We start from the raw sequence: 22,970 nt of genomic DNA, 5'->3' as shown, positions 1-22,970 counted from the left end.
GTGGTAAAGAGCAGCATTACTTCGATCCTCCACTGTTTAGATCATTAAATTGGCCTCCCTTGTGCATTAAATGACAGCTCAAAGGGATCAAACAAGACTACTAATGCTGCATTTGTGAAGGTCTTAGTTTTTAAGTGGTGACTTATGCACTATTGAGTAGAGTGATAAAACTTGACATTAACTGACACTTTATACAGTCATACATGACATTAGAGGGAGCAGTTTGAAGCAGAATCCATTATAAACTGAAACACAGAAATAGTCCACTCATAAACTAGATGTGTAATAAAACAAAAGACTAAAAAACATACAGCTTTCTTTTACCCTGGGAAGGGAAACTGTGAATGCTTGAATCCTTCAGCAGGGTCCATTTCCAATCAACCTCCTCAATGCAGACTACAGCTATCATCCAAGGACCTTTCAATTGTTATCCAACCCACCCAGCACTGCAGATAATCCAAGCCTGCCTTACTATTTAATTATATTGTTTCATGCTCTCCTTTTAACAAGATCAGACGTAACCTTCCTTGAACCATAATCCCACAGGGTATTATGGGAGTAAGGCATATTTGTTACAACTGAAAGCCGGAATTCCATCAATTTTAAAAACAGCTCCAACTCTACCAAATATCTGTTGATGTAGTCTCATGTGAAGTGATCACGTGACAGTTCAGAAGGGCAGCACTGTTTTGTTAGGACAGAATTGTGAGGACACAATATTCCTTAGCACACAACCTTTAACAGAAAATTATACAGTGGCAGCGAGGTTTCTGGTGGACCCCAAGATAGATTCACAGGGGGAGACAAGGCACCCCAATGAACAGAGTTAACAAACCCTGAAAGTCACAATCTTCAGCACCAGCACTCATTTACATTTCGTTCTCATCTACTCAATAACATAAGAAATAGTATTTAAAAATAAATAAATAATGCAAGTTACCGAGGCTAGGATCATTGAGAAGCACAGTAGTATCTGGTGCATGACCTAGCTTTCTGCTTGATAGGGTTTATTTTTATTGTACCATGGAACGTTGATGCAAAGGTTGTCTTAATTCAAGTGAATTCTAGTTTAATTATAAAAAACATTCTGCATGCTAGCAATACACAGCAGGTTACAGAGTGATAAAATCCAGGGATTTACTTTTAGGTTAAGGTTTGCCAAGATACACAGTCAAAACAATGACATTCTATTGGTTGGATAAAAAGTTACAGTGGAAGTGCATGAGCAAAGTGTGCTCAAATATAAAAGTGCCTTATCAAACAAGAACAAAAGGGATTTGTTTACCACCTCAGCAAGTATAAAATGCGTAGTTATATCTATCTATCTATCTATAAAAAATAAACCAAACTTTATTGAACACATTTATCCTATTCCCCAAGGATGTGTTGACAAAGTCTTTGTTACTGAAGATCCCACAGTTTCACAAAACCATATTATCAACATGTACTTAAGCACAGTTACTATACTGTAGTTACATAAAGTGACATAACAAATATACTTTTTTTATGTGTAGTCACCGACTTCTATATGATCCATGTACATAAAGGTATGGATTTTTGCTACCCTTCAACAGGAACTGGCAACAAAAAGTCTTCTGGAAAGTAATTCTTTCAACCATACATATGTTTTTTTTTTTTTTTTTTTTTGGGGGGGGGGGGGGGGGGGCAAGAATACAGATACAACTCATTCTACCAGCTAAATAAAACAAACAAACAATGACTGTCTTTTTCGGTACTGCTACGTGGAGAGAGGGATGTGGAAATCACTGTTATCAAAAAGCAGAGGTCTCTGGAGGGTTTGGATTCTTGTCAGCTTTGTGCAGAAGTTTGAAAAGCCCTGTTCCAATGTTCATTGGGATCCCCATTATTATGCACTCTGAAACACCTGGGGTAAAAAAATAAACAGACAACTTAGTTGAGAACATTTTCAAATGCAATTGACTATTGAAGAGACACCACTGATGGAAATAAATGCGAGATCAATAAATTACATCAAAGTTAATCAAAAATAGACTATAGCACCTAAATTAAATGGATTCACACATGCTTCAACCCCAAGTAATAAATACAGTGTTTACATTGCCAGTGGCAATAATCTATACTCACACTGTCTACTATGACAATTTATCACCAACAATTCATCACAAACAATTTATCACCAGCGACAATTCATCACGGAGGGTATCATATCACAGCTGTTTAAAATGCTACAGGTGAAAATGACTGGTGCAGCACTTGTAACCCTAACCGGTGAGTTATTGTCCGTGATGAATTGTCGCTGGAGATTAATTGCTGGTGATAAATTGTTGGTGATGAATTGTTGGTGATGAAAAGTGTGTGACAAATTGATGGGATACCATGTACATTATTAAAATACTCATATTAGAGCTCTTTCAAACAGGTAGATTTGCTCTATAAAAATGATCTTATTGAATAAGGTGAGTTTTCTATTTAATCTATCAAATCACCAACACTATACTGCTTTACCCCCAACATAGAGATGACAGAACTGCTAACATGCTCCATTTGTTAATTATCAATTCCTTACTACTCCTTTTTCTTTATCAATTGTGCAGAAAGCTACAATTTAAGTTATTTTTAACATATTATTTCTCTTAAAAACCTTTTTAAACAAAAAAAAAAAAAACACAAACCGAGTCATTTTGTCCAAAGTATGCAGCATCAAACAGATAGTCATCAGTTTACTCAAAAGAAGCCAGCATCAAAACACTCTCCTTCATTTTTGCCAGACCAAATCTTGTGCTTCCTAAAATTTCACCCTGGATTGTTGGAGACAAAATTTCTATTTTGAGTGATCTATAATGTTCAAAGAACTGCTCTCGTATCACACGGATACATTCACACATTCAACCTCTGGGGGAAGAAAAACAAACAAACAAACTCCCAGCCACCTCTACAGGCAATGTATTCTGATAGATCTTGTAACCACCAGAACTTGGGAATATAAAAAGTGAGGGTAAATTTTCTTTTTTTTTTTTAGTGACACAACTATTAATAAAAGGCCAAAATAGTTCAACAGATTGGGGTAGCATGTCTTCTATCGATACTCGTTCTGTGGTTTACCATTGTGTATTGAATCTCATTGATGATAGTTGACCTAGCAGCTTCAATACCTAGAGTTTTCTCAACCTGCAGAACACAAACATATAATATTTTAAATATAATAAATATAATCCAAATTCCTATCTTACTGCAATAAAAAAAAGAAAACTACATTACCTCAAATGTATTGTTGGAAGTCATTCTTGACCCATTGACTCCATGTGTTGCCATGACACTTCGTAGGTTATCTCCCTCTACCAAAAGCTTATACTTCTCCTTTCCACTCTTTTCATCAATGTCAATGACTGCCCTTGAAACTTCTGGAATACCTTGCACCACAATCTGCAAGGACAGATTTGCTTTTGTAAAGGGTGCGTTTTATGAATCTTTAGGAGAAATAAACTTACATGGGAGCCACAATATTTTTTCCACTCTAACATTTATAAGGAAACAATTGAAGTGTGCAGGATCCATCCTGGGAGTGGTTCAAATGCTGTAAGCTCCACATTTGACTTATAACCCACAAGGAGAGCTGCAATGGCCTGCAGAGTTTAGGGGGGGGGGGGGGACATTGTCAGTGACCCCTGCTGGTCAGACGTCCGATTTGTGTTTAGGGTTTAGCAGCTTGGCAAAGTTTGACAAGTGAAAAGAGGTGGTTAAATTGTTAGAGAATTAATCTTCAGTCCTTCCGACTGGAAAGAGGATTGCAGCTGTGAGGTAACATTCGAATTGGCATTTCAAATTGGGAAGAAAAATTAGGGATTAAGCCTTTGTTGTCCAGTGTCTAATATATTCGACATTGAGAAAACAGGCATTAAATAAGTATGGGAACATGCAAGAGTTAATTTTAATGGCTTCTCCAATATTTTCAGTGATGTTTTCTTGTTTTTTCCTACTTAAACTCTTAGCACTCATGTTTTCGTTCAAATAAGCCATACTGGCTCTTGACAAACTTTATTTCCAGATATGCACACACCTGTATGCAGGAAATAATGTATTTAGAGACTGGAACATTTCAAGACGAAGAGACTTATTCAAACAGACAAGTCCACTGGTGTGCTCAAATATCTCTGCAGGATTCTAGCAGTTTGAATACAAAGCCTTCAGGTTTTTATATCCTTTGTTATTAAAACCATTTCAGCTTTACCTTTGGCAGTAGTTCTTTCAAGGTCTGCAAAACATAATTCATGGAACTCTTGCTGTTCTGCCGTGGTGAGACACAGACAACAACCTCTCCGTGGACTGCAATGTCTCCAGGCTTTACCCGTAGCTTTGACACTCAGATAGAGTATCTGACAGTTTCTGCATTAACCTGTGTAAACATATGAACCAATTGTTAGACAGTTTCATGATGAATACATAATTTATCTTTATTAAGATGGCACAGGGAGCATATTAAAATTAGATTAGCATGTTGATCCACTCACCGGTCCCTGACAGATGCTTGCAGTTCAGATTCATATTCAAACCACATGCTGAATTATAGAATCTAGCAATTCAGAGCCTTATTCCAGCCAGGGAATTTGAACCAATGGTGTCCAATTTGGAATGGGTGTACAACAATTCGTCCCCAAATATTATCAAATAATAATAACCACTATTTCACAAATCTTGCCCCCTCCCAGATGTTTAAGTAGTGCAAATTTGATCCAGTTTATTTATACTCTACATTAAAAAATATAAATGATTTTAATTTTAAATGAACAGAGCAAATTACCAGTGTATATAAATCAGAATGTTCCATAGGCCCACATTATCCTAAATGAAGTAAAGCGATCTGTATATGGATTTGTGAATATCCTTCAAATATATCTGTATATATTTTAATTTACAGCTTAGCAAAAATCACCTATCATATACCACATTACACAAATATATTCTATGATCATATGTGGTATAAGGAGATCTGATTCTACGTTTAAAATTGCAATACTTTCAAACGCAACGTGCAATATGCATTATAACTCCCTTTGAGTCTTCAGCGTATATAAATTGCTAATTTATATGGACACTTCAATGACTGTTGCTGGGTTATTCCTCTGAAACACCCATGCTAAATATGAACAAAGTAAATAATAATTTTGTTCAAATTTTTACACAAGTAGCTATGACATGCGTTATGAAATGAGTTGGAGAGAACACTAGCAATCGAAACATAGTAGTTCTGTTTTTTTTTTTTTTAAATAGTAACATGTGCTTTCACGAAAGGGGTTAGAATGTGTGTGTAAAGCAGCATTCCACTTTTTTTCTTGAATCGAGTGTCCAAATTGAAACATTCCGCACAATGAATTTATGGCCCCCCCAATAAATTCAAATGCAGCTTGCTTTATTGGTTTTATTGTGATTTTTTTTTTTAAATTAATAATAATAATTATTGTTGTTGATAATTTAATATAAATATTATTATTATTAATATTATTATTAATTGATTAATGTCTAGAATAGGTAGGATATATCCAAAGTAAAAAATTTCATTTTTTGATTAGTGAAGGTATATAGCTTTTTTTATTATTTTTTTTTTTTTTTACTTTTTTATATAATTAACACGATAGGCTCGCTGTATTTCTTTTTAGTTGTTTTATAAATGAGTACGAAACCACCTTGGTGCCCTTGGGTTGGATTTTTGTTTTGCCTCTTTGCCCCTTAGAACTGCCTTGGTCCCCCTGGATTTTCATGCCCTCCGAAGGCAATATTGCCTTGCCCTTCATGAACTTAAATTCATGCCCTGGTACTGGATTGCAATGACTTGAAAGAGCAAAAAGCTAATATTAACAGTGATACCTCTAGTTTTAACATACCTCCAACCTCAGAAGTCTTATTCTTTCCAAAGATAACTTCACCAGAATAAAACAGTCATCTGGAAGGAAGACTTCTTCAACGTATTCTGAAATCTGAGAAAATAGGGAGACAACAAAATCACATTGTATTTTGCATAATCCAAACAATCTTACCAATAAACAGTAAGAATACAGAGAGAGAGAGAGAGAGAGAGAGAGCGTTACATTCTCCACATGAAACTGAATTAACTAGTTACATAACTTTGAGTAATTGAAAGTTAGATTGCCTTGAGCTATTTACTCAAAGAGCTTTTAAAGTAAACTTGTTATCTGTAGAAAGTATGCAGTACCTAGATAAATCTGATTAAAGATCTCCAATACTCTGTGCACACAAAGCACCAACTGCAGACCCAGGCTCCATCTGGGCTCTGCACAAGGATAGACAACACATCAGCAAAAACACAAACGGAAAGATTTGTCAATTTAAATAGACCTAATACAGATTCCTATTATTTAAGACACTGCATCATCTGTTTTGCTTAGCTGCATACTCCTGGACAGAAGCTATTATACTTTAAAAACACACAACCCACACTGCACATTTAAAGAATAAATCATAGATAAAAATCCTTCAGCAAGTTTCAGCATAATTGGACATGGAGCCCTATGGATTAATGCAAAAATGTCACCGACATAGACAGCCAGTATATATTATCCATAAATGCCCGGATTTGGATTCAGTCAAATCTAAAATTTATGCTAAAGAGTGGAATTACAGATGTAGTGCAACATATAAATATGTATGGCTGGCATCCCTGTTGCCGGGGATGTGCCTCTCTCTCTCCTTGGGTAGGGGGAATAAAAGCATACAGGACAGTATTTTATTACCTCATGTATTTGTTTCTGCAAGTGTCCAAGAACTTCTCCAGTTGGGTTGGTGTGATCCTGTCCAGCTGATAAAGAACTTTTGGCTACATAAATAAGAAATCAATCTGGTAATATGAAAGTGTACTTATATCTCTGTAAATTAAACCTCTTTGAAAAATATTCCGATTAAGGCAAGCAAACTCCAACATTTTAGAAACGTTACCTCTGTAGTTCCATTGTCATTCATGTAATATTTGTCTCTGGTCTTCCTGATCTTTTCTGAAACACTCTTGATGAATTTTTTGATTTCCTTGGAACAAAACAAAACAAAAACTAACAATCAAATGTGGACTTTTTTTTCACAGTCATTCTCATTAGCAGAACAACTTCTGTAATAAGGACATTTATGATACAGAACATGCTGCAGTGTTTAAACCAAACACACAGCAACAGTAAGATTTTTTTTTCTGTAAACCAAAAGGCCTGTTCAGTAACACTTTAAAAAAAAAAAAAAAAAAAACAAAGTTAAAAAAACGGCCAAGTTTGGGCTTAAATACAGGACTTAAAAGATCAAACACTTCAGTGACCAAAAGCGTGTTCAAATATCATTCCATGAGTAATAAGCCATTACTAATCGGTTTACAGTGTACACCAGCCAAAAACTAGTGTTGTATCTGGAAAGAGGAGCATAAAAACAAACAAATCAAGCTCAGACTTCTCATATGCATGCTGCATGTACTCTACCTCAATATTTCTCAAAACCTGTTTCAGTTAAGGCCTTCAAAAGATAAATGGAAAAGAAATTAAAGATTCAAGTGGCAAGCTGCGTACAAAAAAAAAAAAAAAAAATTTCAACAGGGTCTTGTTAAAGAGGTAAAAAGTAAATGGCGAGGGATTAAATGGCATTGCCTATGGTGTACTAAACCAAATTAAAAAGTATCAGAATCAAACACATGCACAAGACTGACCTGGAGGTAGCTATCTTGGTAGCACAAGAAGCTCCTCTTCAAGACAGATTCTGAAGTCAAAACCAGTTCATTCTTGCTGAGGGCTGGTTGATCGTGGCAGGAATAAACAATCTAAATACGTCAACAGCATGAAATGGCAATAGGTTACAATTACATTAAAATGAGTAACAAAGGATTAATAATAATCACTGCAGCACATAAACATCGGGTTCAATTAAATGGGTAAACTGTAGGGGATACTGGAAGGGATTATGTTGATGATGCTTGTGTTCCTCCCCCTACTTGCAATGCAGTTTTGAGGCTTACTCTGATATTATCCAGCACTCTCTTGAATTCCAAAGGCTCATCTTTCCCTTCCATCGCTGCAGGATCTAATCCATCTCCCCCATAGATGAACTGTATGATGTCACCAGTGGCGCTCCAGAGCGTGAGCGCAGTTCTTCAAGTGACTTCACAAGTCGCCTCTATAAATAAAAAAAAATAAGTGTTACTGAAATAAACACATCACTCATTTATCTTGATTTACAGGACTACTAAATCCAATAGTTTTCCACACTTGGCATACCTGCATATATCCTGTTTCAGCTGTTTTGACAGCAGTATCCACCAAATCCTCACGGCCAGCCATAGTGTGGAAAAATAACTCAGTGGGAGTCAAACCAGAATAGAAACTGTCTGCAACAAAGCGTTTTGCTGCTGGGAGCTGTGAAAGGCAAAATACATTTCACACACAAATCAAATCATACACACTTTTTATATCAAATATACTGTGTATATTAGAACTTTACCAAAGTATGATCTCAACAGTCAACATTTTCTCAACAAATCCAATGGCATAAAAACTACCCTATATGTCTCTAGAACACTTTTGCCACTTACTGCAGCTTCAAGCCTCAACATTTGATGGTATAGCCTTCCACATTTTTTCCCCTTTAAGTCAGATAAAGCTGTAGGGAATAGCTCAGGTTAATATGATAGCATTCCTTTTATTAAAGGAATTATTTAAAATAAATACCAGCATATAAAATAAATTTCACCACTTTAGGGTTAAATGATATAAAAGTGGTTTAATAAATAGAAAAAGACAACACAATGTAGCCACCACGGTGTGGCTGTTGTTGTTCCATAAACCTAACAGTGTAACACAAAGAGAACTAGAACAAACAAATGCAAACAAAGAAACAATACTGACACCAAGTGGCTGCTAACTGAAATCTGACTTTATTCATACGTTTCGATTGTTATGGTCACAAAATCTAAAGAAACAAGTAAATTAACTTTAGAATAATGTATTTAAGTATGTATATATTTACCATATTCTGCCAAACAAGGTAATTCTTCAAAATATTTGTTTAAACTTATACTGGGAATAAATCATTGAGAATTTGTCCTACAAAAAGGAGATGTAAATGTTCATTAAAACTGTAAAGTACTGACATACAGAGATAAACTGGAGCTAGTCTGGCCAGGCGGGACATGGCATTTGCAGCCTCCGTTTGGCCCCAGTCTCTCAGCAGGATGTAGAAGATGTTATTCTTGGACCCAGAACCCAGGGTTCCATTGTCCATGCTGCCACACACCAGCTAGCTGTTCTGAATCACAACAACTAGCAGTTAAAGTTTTAGGAGCTGTTACACAGGTTTATTAACTTTTTTTTTTTTTTTTTGCAAAAACAATAGTTACATGTTAACATTTTCATTAATGATACAGACTACACTTACAAGAGTCATTCCGACAGAGGTCCTCTCCACTGCCACAATACTGCTTGCCTTTGGTCCGAAGGTTGGCTTTCACAGGACATGTCTTACTGGGTTTTAGAATCAGGCTGAAGATCTGTTTACCAGTCCAAAGGGTTATGGGCTGTGTTTATAAAAAAAAAATTAAAGAAATAAATATATCCATTTTTTTTTTTTTTCTGTAATCAGTCTTTAATGCGCACAAATACTAAAATACAGCCATTACCCTTTACTCAGAAATTACATATTATTACCACAAAATGCATGTCTTTTGATATGCAATGCAAACATTAACACCCGTTTCTTTAAATTTCAACTTGCACAACTTTTTAGATATTGTGTTAATATAACAGTTAATCTAATAACCATAAAAAAAAGATTACACCTGATTATTACAAACATGCTACAAAATGTGTGATATTAAATCATACAGTTCTCAGTACCTTTAAGATTGCAGGAGGCGGAAGGTGAATCTTTATCTTTTCGTCTTTCATTACAAGAATGGACGCAATTATCTGACAAACCTTTGATCGGTCAAAGAAAGTGTCTTTCAGTGTAAGGAGAGAGGCACATTAAAAATTAGAAAAATAATTTTCCAGATTTACTGTAGTTCTAGAATGCCTGTGTTACAGTAAATGAAACAAATACAGCTGAAATGTGACATCTACTGTACTGTAACTACAATCTTTAAAATACACAAATAAAACACTATATTGATCTGCTTTTGGTTAACTGTGATTTATCTGACAAAGAAATGAATTCAGGGAGCAACAACCCTTTTTCAAACAAGGGTTATAATTAAAATGTACCCGAAAACTAAAATGACATGATAAAACATATATTTCAAAGTTAAGACTAAAAAGGATTCTGTCCAAACTTTGTATTTCTCTCTCAACTACCATAAAATTACCAATGCTGACAAAAGATACTAAAAATGGGAAAAATATAAACATCACATTCATTGTTTATGCTCACATACGGTAAGGAATTGAAAGGAAAAATATTCCTTTTTCTCTTGATTCATCTTCTCAAGACAAAAGGTAAAAAGAACAGTCACCTGTCAGAAAGTCCTGGATAGCAGCAATTAGTGGTTCTCCATTTCTTGGAGTTACCAGGTTGGCTTTCATCTGCAACAGAATGTATTTATTAATTTTATAACACTGCAAATAAATATTTTTTCAATGTTTCATTACTGGGAGACTAAACTAGCCAAAAGTAAATCACACACTGTATCTTGACAGACATGCTCCATTCATATTTACCCCCATGAGAACAAGATCCTCAGCTTTGGCCTCCTCTGTCTGAGGCAGATGAAGGTTAATTTCATCACCATCAAAATCAGCAATATACAGTGTGCAGATACATTTATTAAATCTGAACGTTCTGTGTGTTTTTACTTTGGCCTACAAAAAAGCAAGGCTTTAACATCAACAGTAGATTGTGGATTTTTGAAAAAATAACAGCCAAACAACAAAAACCTAAAGGAGATGAATATGATTGACAAGAAAAATAAGTACAGGTTTTTAGAGAAACAAAAAATGTAGCATTAATTATCCCAGCCTTGGTTGCATTATTGAAAGTGAACAGCATGAGTAGATGAAAAATGCTTTCTGGAAACATACTATGTGAGCCATAATGCTGAGCTTGTGCAGAGACGGGTGTCTGTTGACTAGCACAACCTCCCCATCTATCATATGCCTCTCCAAAGTGTCCCCAAACTTCAGTTCCTGGGCCATCTTCTCATGGTTGCCATACTTCAGAGATCTACAATTTTTTAGCAAAAGTCTTTTACAATAGTATTCTCTATTTTTCTGACAGAACGGACAATACAGAGAGATATTATGTCACTCTCCCTGTCTAAATTTACCTTTTCATGTTAGTATGTCGCTGCTGGATAAAGTTTGCTCCAGGATGTACCTCTGGTCCACTTCGAAGAAGTTTTCGCATAAAGTCTATGTTTGCTTTATTCACCTTTTGGAAGAGGCCAGTTATTAAATAAACTCACACACACACACAAACAAACCTGAAATGGAAGTGAAAAAGTGGTCACCTTTTCAGGGTAGGTCAGTATCTTGGACACATGGATGGGCACAGCTACTTCATCGATTCGCAGATTTGGGTCTGGAGAGAACTGTTCTGCCAGAGAAATCAACTCTTTTTCCAGACAGATTTCCTCTGAACCGACCTGATATTGGAACACAAATAAATTGTAAGCAAACTGTTACAGTTATGTGTTGGTGGTAGAGGGGCAAAATCTGTAGAGGGGAGTGGGGTGGAGAAAGACACATCACACTCCCTATCTTGACCTGAAGAGTCACTGCTGTTGAAATCCTGCCGTCTTAGTAGCCAAATGCCACCAGAGCACCTGCTTGTTTCAGCTTTCCTCCTGTCATAAGGACAAGGCCCTTAAAATCAAATTCATGCTGAATATTTTCTTTGAAAGCAGCACTCAGTTCAATCTTTTGGTTTCTTCTCTGCAGCACATACCAAGAAAGTCATTGAAGTGTTTGTGAGTTGAACCCCAAGCACAGATAATCATCACTGACCTTGTTTTCCCTTGAGCATCTGCACAAAGCCTCTGGTCCACTTCTTGGGAGCCATATTGAGTGGGATTCCTGACAGCTCACTGTTGATGTAGAGCGTACGTTGCAACTGCAGAAAATCCCAACTCTACATTATCATTTGAGTTTTTGCTCCACACATTCGGTGCTGTTTAGGGATAGAAAATGCAATTAAGTTCCACACATTAATATTAATGGACAGCTACAGAACAGTACTTTGGAACCTAGATACTTGAATGATCTGTAAAAAAAAAAAAAAAAATAAATGATTGCAAGTTCAAATAAAGAACTCCCATTTCATAACACAGTAACATAGACTTAAGAACATAAGAACATAAGAACATAAGAAAGTTTACAAACAAGAGGAGGCCATTCGGCCCATCTTGCTCGTTTGGTTGTTAGTAGCTTATTGATCCCAAAATCTCATCAAGCAGCTTCTTGAAGGATCCCAGGGTGTCAGCTTCAACAACATTACTGGGGAGTTGATTCCAGACCCTCACAATTCTCTGTGTAAAAAAGTGTCTCCTATTTTCTGTTCTGAATGCCCCTTTTTCTAAACTCCATTTGTGACCCCTGGTCCTTGTTTCTTTTTTCAGGCTGAAAAAGTCCCTTGGGTCGACACTGTCAATACCTTTTAGAATTTTGAATGCTTGAATCAGGTCGCCACGTAGTCTTCTTTGTTCAAGACTGAACAGATTCAATTCTTTTAGCCTGTCTGCATATGACATGCCTTTTAAGCCTGGAATAATTCTGGTCGCTCTTCTTTGCACTCTTTCTAGAGCAGCAATATCTTTTTTATAGCGAGGTGACCAGAACTGAACACAATATTCAAGATGAGGTCTTACTAGTGCATTGTACAGTTTTAACATTACTTCCCTTGATTTAAATTCAACACTTTTCACAATGTATCCGAGCATCTTGTTAGCCTTTTTTATAGCTTCCCCACATTGTCTAGATGAAGACATTTCTGAGTCAACAAAAACTCCTAGGTCTTTTTCATAGATTCCTTCTCCAATTTCAATATCTCCCATATGATATTTATAATGTACATTTTTATTTCCTGCGTGCAGTGCCTTACACTTTTCTCTATTAAATGTCATTTGCCATGTGTCTGCCCAGTTCTGAATCTTGTCTAGATCATTTTGAATGACCTTTGCTGCTGCAACAGTGTTTGCCACTCCTCCTACTTTTGTGTCGTCTGCAAATTTAACAAGTTTGCTTACTATACCAGAATCTAAATCATTAATGTAGATTAGGAATAGCAGAGGACCTAATACTGATCCCTGTGGTACACCGCTGGTTACCACACTCCATTCTGAGGTTTTTCCTCTAATCAGTACTTTCTGTTTTCTACATGTTAACCACTCCCTAATCCATGTACATGTGTTTCCTTGAATCCCAACTGCGTTCAGTTTGAGAATTAATCTTTTGTGCGGGACTTTGTCAAAAGCTTTCTGGAAATCTAAATAAACCATGTCATATGCTTTGCAATTATCCATTATGGATGTTGCATCCTCAAAAACCATGTTGACTGTCTCCCAGTACCCTGTTACCATATAGCTAATTTTCCATTTTGAATCTTATTATAGTTTCCATAAGTTTGCATATAATAGAAGTCAGGCTTACTGGTCTGTAGTTACCTGGTTCAGTTTTGTTTTCCCTTTTTGTGGATCGGTATTACATTTGCAATTTTCCAGTCTGTCGGTACCCCACCCCTGTGTCAAGAGACTGCTGCATGATCTTGGTTAGCGGTTTGTAAATTACTTCTTTCATTTCTTTGAGTACTACTGGGAGGATCTCATCCGGCCCAGGGGATTTGTTTATTTTAAGAGCTCCTAGTCCCTTTAACACCTCTGCCTCAGTTATGCTAAAGTTATTTAAAACTGGATAGGAACTGGATGACATGTGGGGCATGTTGTCAGTATCTTCCTTTGTAAAAACTTGTGAAAAGTAATCATTTAACATATTTGCTATTTTTTTTTCTTCATCTACGATTTTGCCATTTGTATCTCTTAAACATTTAATCTCCTCTTTGAATGTTCTCTTGCTGTTGTAATATTGGAAAAACATTTTGGAATTGGTTTTAGCTCCCTTAGCAATGTTTATTTCTATTTCTCTCTTGGCCTTTCTAACTTCCTTTTTGACTTGCGTTTGCAGTTCTGTGTACTCTTTCTGCGTACTTTCTTTTTGGTCCTTTTTTAATGCTCTGTAAAGTGCCTTTTTTTCGCTGAATATTTTTTTTTAATTGATCTATTAAACCATTTTGGCAATTTAGTTTTACATTTAGATTTGTCTACTTTAGGGATATAATTGTTTTGTGCCTCTAGTACTACATTTTTGAAGAACAACCATCCTTCTTCTGTGGGTGTTTTCTCTATTTTACTCCAATCTACTTCTGTTAGTCTCTGTTTCATACCTTCATAGTTTGCTTTTCTAAAATTGTAAACCTTAGCTTTAGTCTTTACTTTTGGGGATTTAAAAAACACTTCAAATGAGACCATGTTGTGGTCTGAGTTTGCCAGTGGTTCTCTGACCTCTGTTTTAGTTATTCTATCTTCGTTATTTGAAAAGACTAAATCAAGGCATGCCTCCCCTCTAGTCGGTGCCTTGACAAATTGTGTTAGGAAGCAGTCATTTGTCATTTCCACCATTTCTATTTCATCCTTCGTGCTACCCACCGGGTTTTCCCATTTTATTTGGGGGAAGTTGAAATCCCCCATTAGTATGGCTTCTCCTTTGCTACACACATTTCTAATGTCATTGTATAACAGATTATTTTGCTCACTGTCTGAATCTGGCGGTCTATAGCATGCTCCTATTATTATGCCTTTTGAATTTTTGTCTGTTATTCTGACCCATATTGATTCGGTTTTATTTTCTTTGTCCAGGTTTAACACCTGGGCTTCAAGACTGTTTCTTATGTATAGCGCTACCCCTCCTCCTCTTCTGTCCTGCCTGTCTTTCCTATACAGTGTATACCCACAAATATTATATTCGTCCCCATCACTCTCAGATAACCACGTTTCTGTAACACCTATCACATCATAGTTACCTGTTAGTGCAGTAGCTTCAAGTTCTAGAATTTTGTTTCTGATACTTCTAGCATTTAGATAAATACATTTAATGGTTGTCTTACCTGAGTTGTTGTTCTTGTTTTGATACGGTCTCCCTTCTGTTTTTTTGTTGATTTCTCCCCCCTTCCTTTCTAGTTTAAATGCTTCCGAACCTGCTCGAGGATCTTTTCTCCGAGTAGACTAGTTCCCTTGTTATTTAAATGCAGTCCATCCCGTCTATACAGATAGTCCTCGTTGTAGAATGTGGTCCAATGATCAAGATAGGTGAAGCCTTCCCGTGTGCACCACGTCTTCAGCCATTCGTTTTGATTAATTATTTCCAGCTGTCCATATGGTCCTTTGCAAGGTGCGGGTAGTATACCAGAAAATACCACAGTTTTGGTTTTCTCTTTTAATTTCCTTCCTAGCTCTCTGAATTTGTTTTGCAGGGATTTTGGTCTGTCTCTTCCAATGTTAAATTTACTGTATTATTGTAAATATAAGCATATTCGCCTATGCCATTTTTATGCATTATTGATTTTCATGCTTTTGGTTTTATCTGTCTTCTGCTTCAATTTCCTGCACATAGTGCATGTGCTTATATTCGTGGAGAAGCTTACATTCTGTTCTTTTCTCAAACCTTTTGATGACATCATTGAGAAAGATGATTTCAGTTAGTTTCATAGTTAGGTCATCCTCATTGGTTCAAGACTTAAGATCACTGACCACGGATGGCCTGATGCACAATGGTGGGACCAGCAGTGGTGTCAGAATTAGATCTGCAGGCTTCCCTGACTCCAAGTTCATCAACAGCAAAGGAACATCTTCAGAAGGGATCCTTCTAAACATGTTTAGTGCTACCAATGGATTAAGATTTGCCTGAAAACAAAAAAATGCATCTACTTGTTTTGGGGTCATCTTAATTCTTGGCACTGTATTCAATATACATACTTTCTAAAAGGTTAATGAACATGAAGCATCTCAGTTAAAGCGGTAGTTCTGTTAGTTTTAGTATAGTTGTTTAGAGTATATCAGGATTCACTATGCCCCCCCCCGGTTTATTCCACAACTTGTACCTTCTTTATTTTGTAAACAGAATGGAATGCCATTTTCGATGCAGAATGGAATGTCATTTTAATGCAGCTGGCAATTGCGGTACTAACGACCGGTATAACCGATTGTTCGTATTTAATTTGAACTTACATTTTTATTAGCCACATCTGTTTCTCTAAATTGTTCCTTCACCATGATTAGTGTTTTGTCAATCACGTTATGTATTAAATCACATTAATACCAATATCACTTTTGTGCTCAGACATTAACTTGTATTGCTGTTCTTGCATTACTGTGAATCATATGCCGAACCAGCCCATTGTATTTGTCCATGTTGTAAAAAAACTGCACTCTGAGCTTTTAACCTTTAACCTTCGAAAGGGAAACATGTCGAACAAGAGGCATGCGTACGCAGAGTGATACCGAAATAAACGTTCTAATTTTGAATGCTGCCATCTGGTGGTAACAGGAATAAAATGAACAGTGCTGTGGTTGAAACTACAGATTTCTTTTGATTTTTAAACGCAGCGCATTAGAATCAGCAAATGTATTTACTTGTGCAGCTAATATTATTTTTTATCACGTATTCAAAGTACGATGTAGCATCTCAACAATTGTAAAAAAAAAAAAAAAAAAAAAAAAAAAACTGTAATAGTGTGGTTCTATATTCTAATTATAGTAATTTTTAACTTTTTTTTTTCAATATTGCATGTGCATTTTGATGTTTTAACATACAAATAAACAAAATACGGTGTTTTTAGTAAACACCACTGGATCTGCAAACTTTAAAAAGTTTGCTTTAAAACATTATCTGTAAAACAAATAGACTGCTTGGTCTCTGGGCTCTGCAAAGCCTGTAAATGTATGTATCGCAGCCTACTGCTTGATGTAATAGAAAGATCTTGCCAGTCAGGTTTACAGAGTGACATAGAACATAGAACACTTGTAAATGGTATTAGTCTCAAAAAATTGTCAAGACAAGAATACAAAGTGAACGCCCCAATTAGACGCTTAAAGTATTACATCTTTACAAAACTGGCTTTGTTTGTAAATAATTTGAAATAGATACGTGCTTATTACTCCTTACATTGCATACCAACGAAGAAAAAAAAAGTACACACTTAAATTCAAGCAAAACGGCGTGCCTCTATTACAAATGTATTCTGTACAGTGAAGAGTCGTTTCTTTGATTTTTTTATGGTAGTTTTAGTGACGGTACATAATTTAAAATGACATTTTAACGACTGGACAAAATGTAGGCTGTAACAATAATGTGTTGCTTGTTTGTTTTCAGAATTTCCCAAGTCAATTTCAATCAGGCAATTTGTTTAGACTACCCGCTCCATCTTCGTACAGGCATATGGTTCGCCGGCTTAGGGTCCTTCTTTCTTTTCCAAATCGTTCAGCGAGGTACCTGCCAGGATGGTGAGTCAAGCACCATTACAATCTGTTCAAAATCCGTCGTTTATCTACATCATCGTGCTCAAATTATAGTATTTTTATTTTGTACACATTGTCATTTAACTGCGTACTAATGTATTTAAAAAAATTACACACATGTAATACATAAAACACGGATTTATTCCCGAGTCCCCAAACCGAAACCTTTGGCCTAAGTCTCTCGTACTCTTACGGTTAGTTCAGAATGAAAGTTAAGCAGTTGTGTAAGTCGAAAGAAAGGGGGAAAATTGTTCTTTAATAAACCTGTTTTACGTGTCTGTATGTTGTGGTCACGTCCTTGCAGAATCTTTTAATACATCAACAGTAATGCTGGCATTGCCACAGGGAGATAGAACTGTACTGTAAGGTGTGTGGTTCTGGATCATATTTAAGGTGCCTGGACAATTTAAACCAATTACTATTAACCAAAAATGCCGGTAACTTAAAATGGCAAGTGTTGTAGCGTCAGAAAGGCGTCTCCTCGCATTGTATGTTGTTTAGGATCATTTTCAGCAAACCATGTGCATCAGTTTGTATATTCAGCAATTTAAATGTAAAAAGTCAGTATCATTTTTCGCAGGGCTGTTACAAAATTACTGTTAGAATCTGACTAATTAGTTTGTAAACAAACAGCATTTCTGGATTGTTAATTCGACTGCTATTTCAGTATTTACTACTGCGACTTATACAATATATTTTTGGGGGGCGGACTATAAACTAATGTGGTAACTAAATCATTAACTTAAAGACTTTTTGTAACTTTAGCCCTAACGTAACCACATGTTATCACGATGTAACTGAAGAGAAGTTTCATCGCAATGCAATGGCAGTTACCTGGTCAGAATGTTCTGCCATTGAAGAATTGCAAAGAAAACAAAAATCTTACATTAAAGCATACTTTTTTGAGGGTCAATAACGCTTGTTTTGTTTTTCAGAACGACACAGTGACTGTCAGAACCAGGAAGTTTATGACAAACCGTTTGCTTCAGAGAAAGCAAATGGTAAGCAGACTTTCAGTACTTTAGTTAAACTGTAGAGTTTTAAATTGAGAACTAGGGAAATGGAGCCAGAACTAGTGGGAAAAACATTGACATGGTGTATGTGGAAAGCATTTGGTTTAGTTGGGTGTAATGTTTTGAATTTGAACACATGGAAAGTAAATCTTAATTTGTGTTTTTTCCAGGTTGTCGATGTTCTGCATCCTGGCAAGGCAACTGTTCCCAAGACAGAAATCAGGGAGAAGCTAGCGAAAATGTACAAAACCACACCAGATGTAGTTTTTGTGTTTGGCTTCAGAACTCAGTTTGGTGGTGGTAAGACAACAGGCTTTGCTATGGTTTATGATTCCTTAGACTACGCAAAGAAGAATGAACCCAAACACAGACTGGCCAGGGTAAGTTATTTTTCTTTTATTGTGCTTGTATGGTGCAGAAATACTTACAGTAATCAGTTCCATATATATTGCAGTTTTGCTTTTGTGAATTGAAAGTGGTTATGTTGTCAGAAAATGTTCTTTGGTAGTAAAGCAAGTTGGCTGTTGCTGGCAAATGTTAGTAAATAGAAGCAGAGATCTGTATTGAGGTCTGCAGATTTTGTTTGTGTTTTGGCTTTTGTTGATCTTTTCCTTTATTTAACAGCATGGTCTGTATGAGAAGAAGAAGAGTTCAAGGAAGCAGCGCAAGGAACGAAAGAACAGAATGAAGAAAGTTCGGGGTACAGCTAAGGCCAATGTTGGTGCTGGGAAAAAGGTAATGTAATTTTTGTTTTTTTGTACAGGTTTAAGTTGTCATGACTGCTTTAACCCAGTTTCAACTCTTCTGGAAAAGGCAGTGTTAATGTAGATGTAAGGTTTTGGTTTTAGGTGTATACTGCTAAATATTATTGGGAAATTAAAGCAGGGGACTTTTTCTTATATGTGAATGTGTTTTTCTGAATGTTGTTTTTCCTTTTGGCTTTCTCCACATTCCCTGGGGAAATCAGTTTAGGCCAGGTGGGCAGCGCTAGAGTAAAGTGCATTTGTAATGTGAGGGTGGCTTTCTTAATTCACTATGAATTTTCCATAATTCTACAATTGCTTTAATCCGCTCTTCTTTCCTATCCTTTTCTTTTTCTATTTCTTCTGGACCATAGAAGGTAAATGTAATTTCCACATACGGGCCCTGTAGCTCTTAGGGCTTGCACAAGCCTAGGGTGTGAATTTAATAACCTCTAATGCTGGTAAAATAGTTGTTTGTGCTTCCTTGACAATTTCTAACTTCCTGTTACACTTTACTAGTCCAAACTAGTCTCTGGTGCAAGTGGTCCCTATTAAAAATATTTGATGGGTCACATTGGTAATTACAGAATTGTCAGGGCCACATGGTGATACTAAAATCACCTTTATGAAATTAGTTAATCACTTACCACTTGCCACTAAAACAACCTTCAGTGAAGTGCTTCATATTTGAGGGCTGGTTAAATATGCTGCTGCTCTGGCAAACTGGAGGGATTTGCAACCAATAAGCAACGGACCCCATGTGGCCTGAGGGTTGTAATACTAGGACCACTTATCTGGTTCTTTTGTAATCTGGTACCTTTCAGTATTTAAATTTCCCCTATCATTTTGTAGTTAAACTAGTTAATTAACTAGTTTATAGAATACTTTATGAATGGCAAGTGCCTTCCTTATTTACCAACTTACCTGTGTACATTTGGTGTGAGGTGTTGATTCTGCTGCATTGTGTACTTTTTATATGTAAAGTAAAAAACTTAGTCTTTAAAATGTGACCCTAGCATGAAGACCCTCCAGGTAGTACTTGGTCCTCCATTTGTCTCAACCCATCAATTTTTCATTTTGCATTTTTTTTTTGCTTTTCATGGATTTTCAGAAGTGAAGTTTCTTTAGCAGGTATTGAAAAATTAGCATGGTGTGCCATTTACAAGTTCACCTGTATTTTGAAGTCCAAGCTTTTTTACCTACCAACTGCTTAATGCTTTGCATAACAGTGTGTAACAAATTTTTTATTTATTTTTTGTTCCTGGGTAGTAAGTGTTATTTCCTAATTGCTTATGCCTCAAAAGTATAGAACATGGCTATTCTTCCCCACAAACTTTGCTTTTGTGACCAGGACAGTGATATTTCAAAATATCACTATTTCCAATGGGAAAACGGGCAAATGTGTGTCTTTTCGTTCACATAGTCAGAAAAAAAACAACATATGAATCCAAATTAACATGTATTTATACTAAAGTAATACAAACATGACTACAAAAGATTTAGAAGTCAGTAGTTTTGAGATTTACGATTATATTGTAAATACAGTAATTGTAAATCTCAAAACTACTCACTTCTAAATCTTTTGTAGTTATTTATGCTAATTGAAAAAAGCAGAAACCGTGTGTGTGTGTGTGTGTGTGTGGTGTATATATATATATATATATATATATATATATATATATATATATATATACACATACACATACACACAAAAAACAATATTTTTGTTATATATAACATATAAAATGTTTTGTGTATACACATGTATATATATATACATGTGTAACTATATATTAGCGTGTGAATAAAAAAAACACTTAAGTCTGCAATTGGACATGTAGTTTAGTAGGCTGAAACTTAACGATAACTTTCACCTTGTATGGCCTATGTACAAGTGATGCACAACTGTTCTTTAGTGTTGTACTCTATATAACAATTGTTTGATTTCTTCTACTGTATTATATTGAATTGCCTGCATGAGAATTGATAACGCTTTAATGTACATGTTGTATTAATTCCCACTTTGATTAAGTTTGTATTGCATAAAACTGTCCAAATTATAAGACTTAAACTATGAAACAGCTTTTAATATTTACAGTACTGCATTCTCTTGCCTCTTGTTTAATTGGCTGAAGTTGCTTGGATTTTAGTTTTCATAATGTTTGAAATGTGCATTTGTACCGATGTGGTATTGATACTGTTACTGTGTTAATGCATAAAGAAATATTTGTCGGTGTATGTTATTGCATGTAATGTTTCAGTTTAGGAAGATTTTGAGCCTGTAAGCTTCAATGAAATAATTCAAACCTTTTTCACAATGTGTATTAAAACTCATGGATGTATTTAGAACTAATGGAGTTGGTGACTTGGGAGACTCATTTTATTTGTTGTTTTTATTTTGCAGTGAGACCGGATATCCTGGGAATGCCTTATCTCTGAAGATATTGTTTTTTGTTTATTGTACTCAAATAAACAGGAGAAAAAAGGAAAATATTTGTCTGTGTGATGTAGGTGCACTTAATACGTTTAAGGTTGTAATATGATTTTTTTTTTTTTGGGGGGGGGGGTTATTAATCTGAAATGTCAGCTAAAGGGGGGACAACTGCTGGTGTTTAAGTTTTAGGGTATACATACATTTAAGTATTTATCTTTCAAGATGTTTGCCTTTAGAATTGTCAGTTAAAGTGGGTAAGAACACAGATGACAATTGAAATATACAATGTATAAATTTAAGTAGCAATGTTTACAAGTTGAACAGGATTGTGGATAGAAACCATGAAACACAGCAAAAATAAGTCTGGTACATGTGGCTTTTGTGCATTTCTTTGCCATTTCATAGAGGCTTGGCAGTGCTGGCTTGTAGTTTGGTGCCTATACCGTGGCTAAATAGTCTTAATTGAAATAGTCTTTAAAACTTTCAAAAAGTGTCAAATCCCCAATAAACACCAATATGCTACAGTTTTGAAGTGGGGGGGGGGGGGGATTATTGCCTCTTACTAAAGTTGTTGCATTTTAAAGTTGTTAGGTTGCCTTACTTGTGTGTAGCCACAAGATGTCTATAGGTACACATTTTAACTGAAGCATGCATTTCATACTGACTGTGGGTTTGTAGATCTTTCCAGCATCTGTTGTGGTTCTCCACTACCTGTGAAAAGGAATGACTAAAATACAGGGAACTGCAGGAGGTCTTGTGCAGTTTGTCTGCTTCCTGAACAAGAGGGTTGTTTGGTAAAACATTAACGTATGTGGACAGGATTTAGGGGTGATGCATCTAGTCCATGTATCTGTTAAGCACCATACAAAACTAAGCTCGTCTGTTTACGTACATCCAGAAAATACCTACCAGTAGCTGTCTTCGTTAAGTATTAGCTGACCCATCGAATACTGCAAAGCATTTAACTGCACGCTGGTGATTTATCAGTGCAGCCATATTATGAAAAGGATGTCTTCTTCCTGGTGGCTTTCACCTGTGCAAAGAAATGTATTCAAGGTGCTGACCTGTGCTACAGTAGGGATTAGGTAACTACTTAAAACTAGCAACAGTACAAGTTTTAGCATTCAACACTCAAGCATACAAGTCTAATGTAGACAGTCATCTTAAGTGTTTGTTTTACAAATGAAGGGGATTAAATTTCATGCTTTTTACAGTAAACTAATTGGTCCCACAGGGGACTATTGGCAGCATCCATCCATTGC

At 35.9% G+C, this 22,970-nt stretch overlaps 1 protein-coding gene, 1 long non-coding RNA gene and 1 pseudogene across 5 annotated transcripts; 1 reads left to right on the top strand and 2 right to left on the bottom strand.

The window, feature by feature from the left end:
• Positions 1-1,653: 1,653 nt before the first annotated feature.
• Positions 1,654-8,399, bottom strand: LOC121325881 (annotated as a pseudogene).
• A 480-nt stretch (positions 8,400-8,879) lies between these two features.
• LOC121325398 lies at positions 8,880-15,149 on the bottom strand. Of its 2 annotated transcripts, none has more exons than XR_005951337.1 (7): positions 15,109-15,149; positions 11,958-12,120; positions 11,462-11,596; positions 10,469-11,175; positions 9,855-9,935; positions 9,397-9,535; positions 8,880-9,267 (listed from the first exon to the last, which is right to left on the bottom strand). It is a non-coding gene; the product is annotated as an uncharacterized LOC121325398 (long non-coding RNA). The 2 variants fall into 2 exon arrangements; XR_005951338.1 differs by having other exon boundaries at positions 10,469-10,538.
• Positions 15,150-17,459: 2,310 nt separating this feature from the next.
• Positions 17,460-21,765, top strand: LOC121326018 (40S ribosomal protein S24). 3 transcript variants are annotated; one of them, XM_041269155.1, is made up of 7 exons: positions 17,460-17,503; positions 18,454-18,519; positions 18,702-18,911; positions 19,156-19,266; positions 19,649-19,651; positions 20,386-20,405; positions 21,679-21,765. In XM_041269155.1, exons 1-6 carry the CDS (start codon positions 17,501-17,503, stop codon positions 20,389-20,391), a joined length of 399 nt encoding a protein of 132 aa, XP_041125089.1. In that variant the 5' UTR covers positions 17,460-17,500; the 3' UTR covers positions 20,392-20,405; positions 21,679-21,765. The 3 variants fall into 3 exon arrangements, with proteins under 3 accessions (XP_041125089.1, XP_041125090.1, XP_041125091.1); XM_041269156.1 differs by lacking the exon at positions 19,649-19,651; XM_041269157.1 differs by lacking the exons at positions 19,649-19,651; positions 20,386-20,405 and having other exon boundaries at positions 17,461-17,503.
• Positions 21,766-22,970: the final 1,205 nt, after the last annotated feature.

This window comes from Polyodon spathula, chromosome 13, assembly GCF_017654505.1.
Source record: "Polyodon spathula isolate WHYD16114869_AA chromosome 13, ASM1765450v1, whole genome shotgun sequence".
In the NCBI taxonomy this organism is placed as follows: domain Eukaryota; kingdom Metazoa; phylum Chordata; class Actinopteri; order Acipenseriformes; family Polyodontidae; genus Polyodon; species Polyodon spathula.
This window is presented reverse-complemented; position numbering and strand designations above follow the sequence as displayed.

Excerpts from the sequence above, each read along its gene's own strand:
- LOC121326018 (XM_041269155.1), top strand. Across the intron at positions 18,520-18,701 it reads TGCTTCAGAGAAAGCAAATG|GTTGTCGATGTTCTGCATCC; the intron begins GTAAGCAGACTT and ends TGTTTTTTCCAG. Across the intron at positions 18,912-19,155 it reads CCAAACACAGACTGGCCAGG|CATGGTCTGTATGAGAAGAA; the intron begins GTAAGTTATTTT and ends TTTATTTAACAG.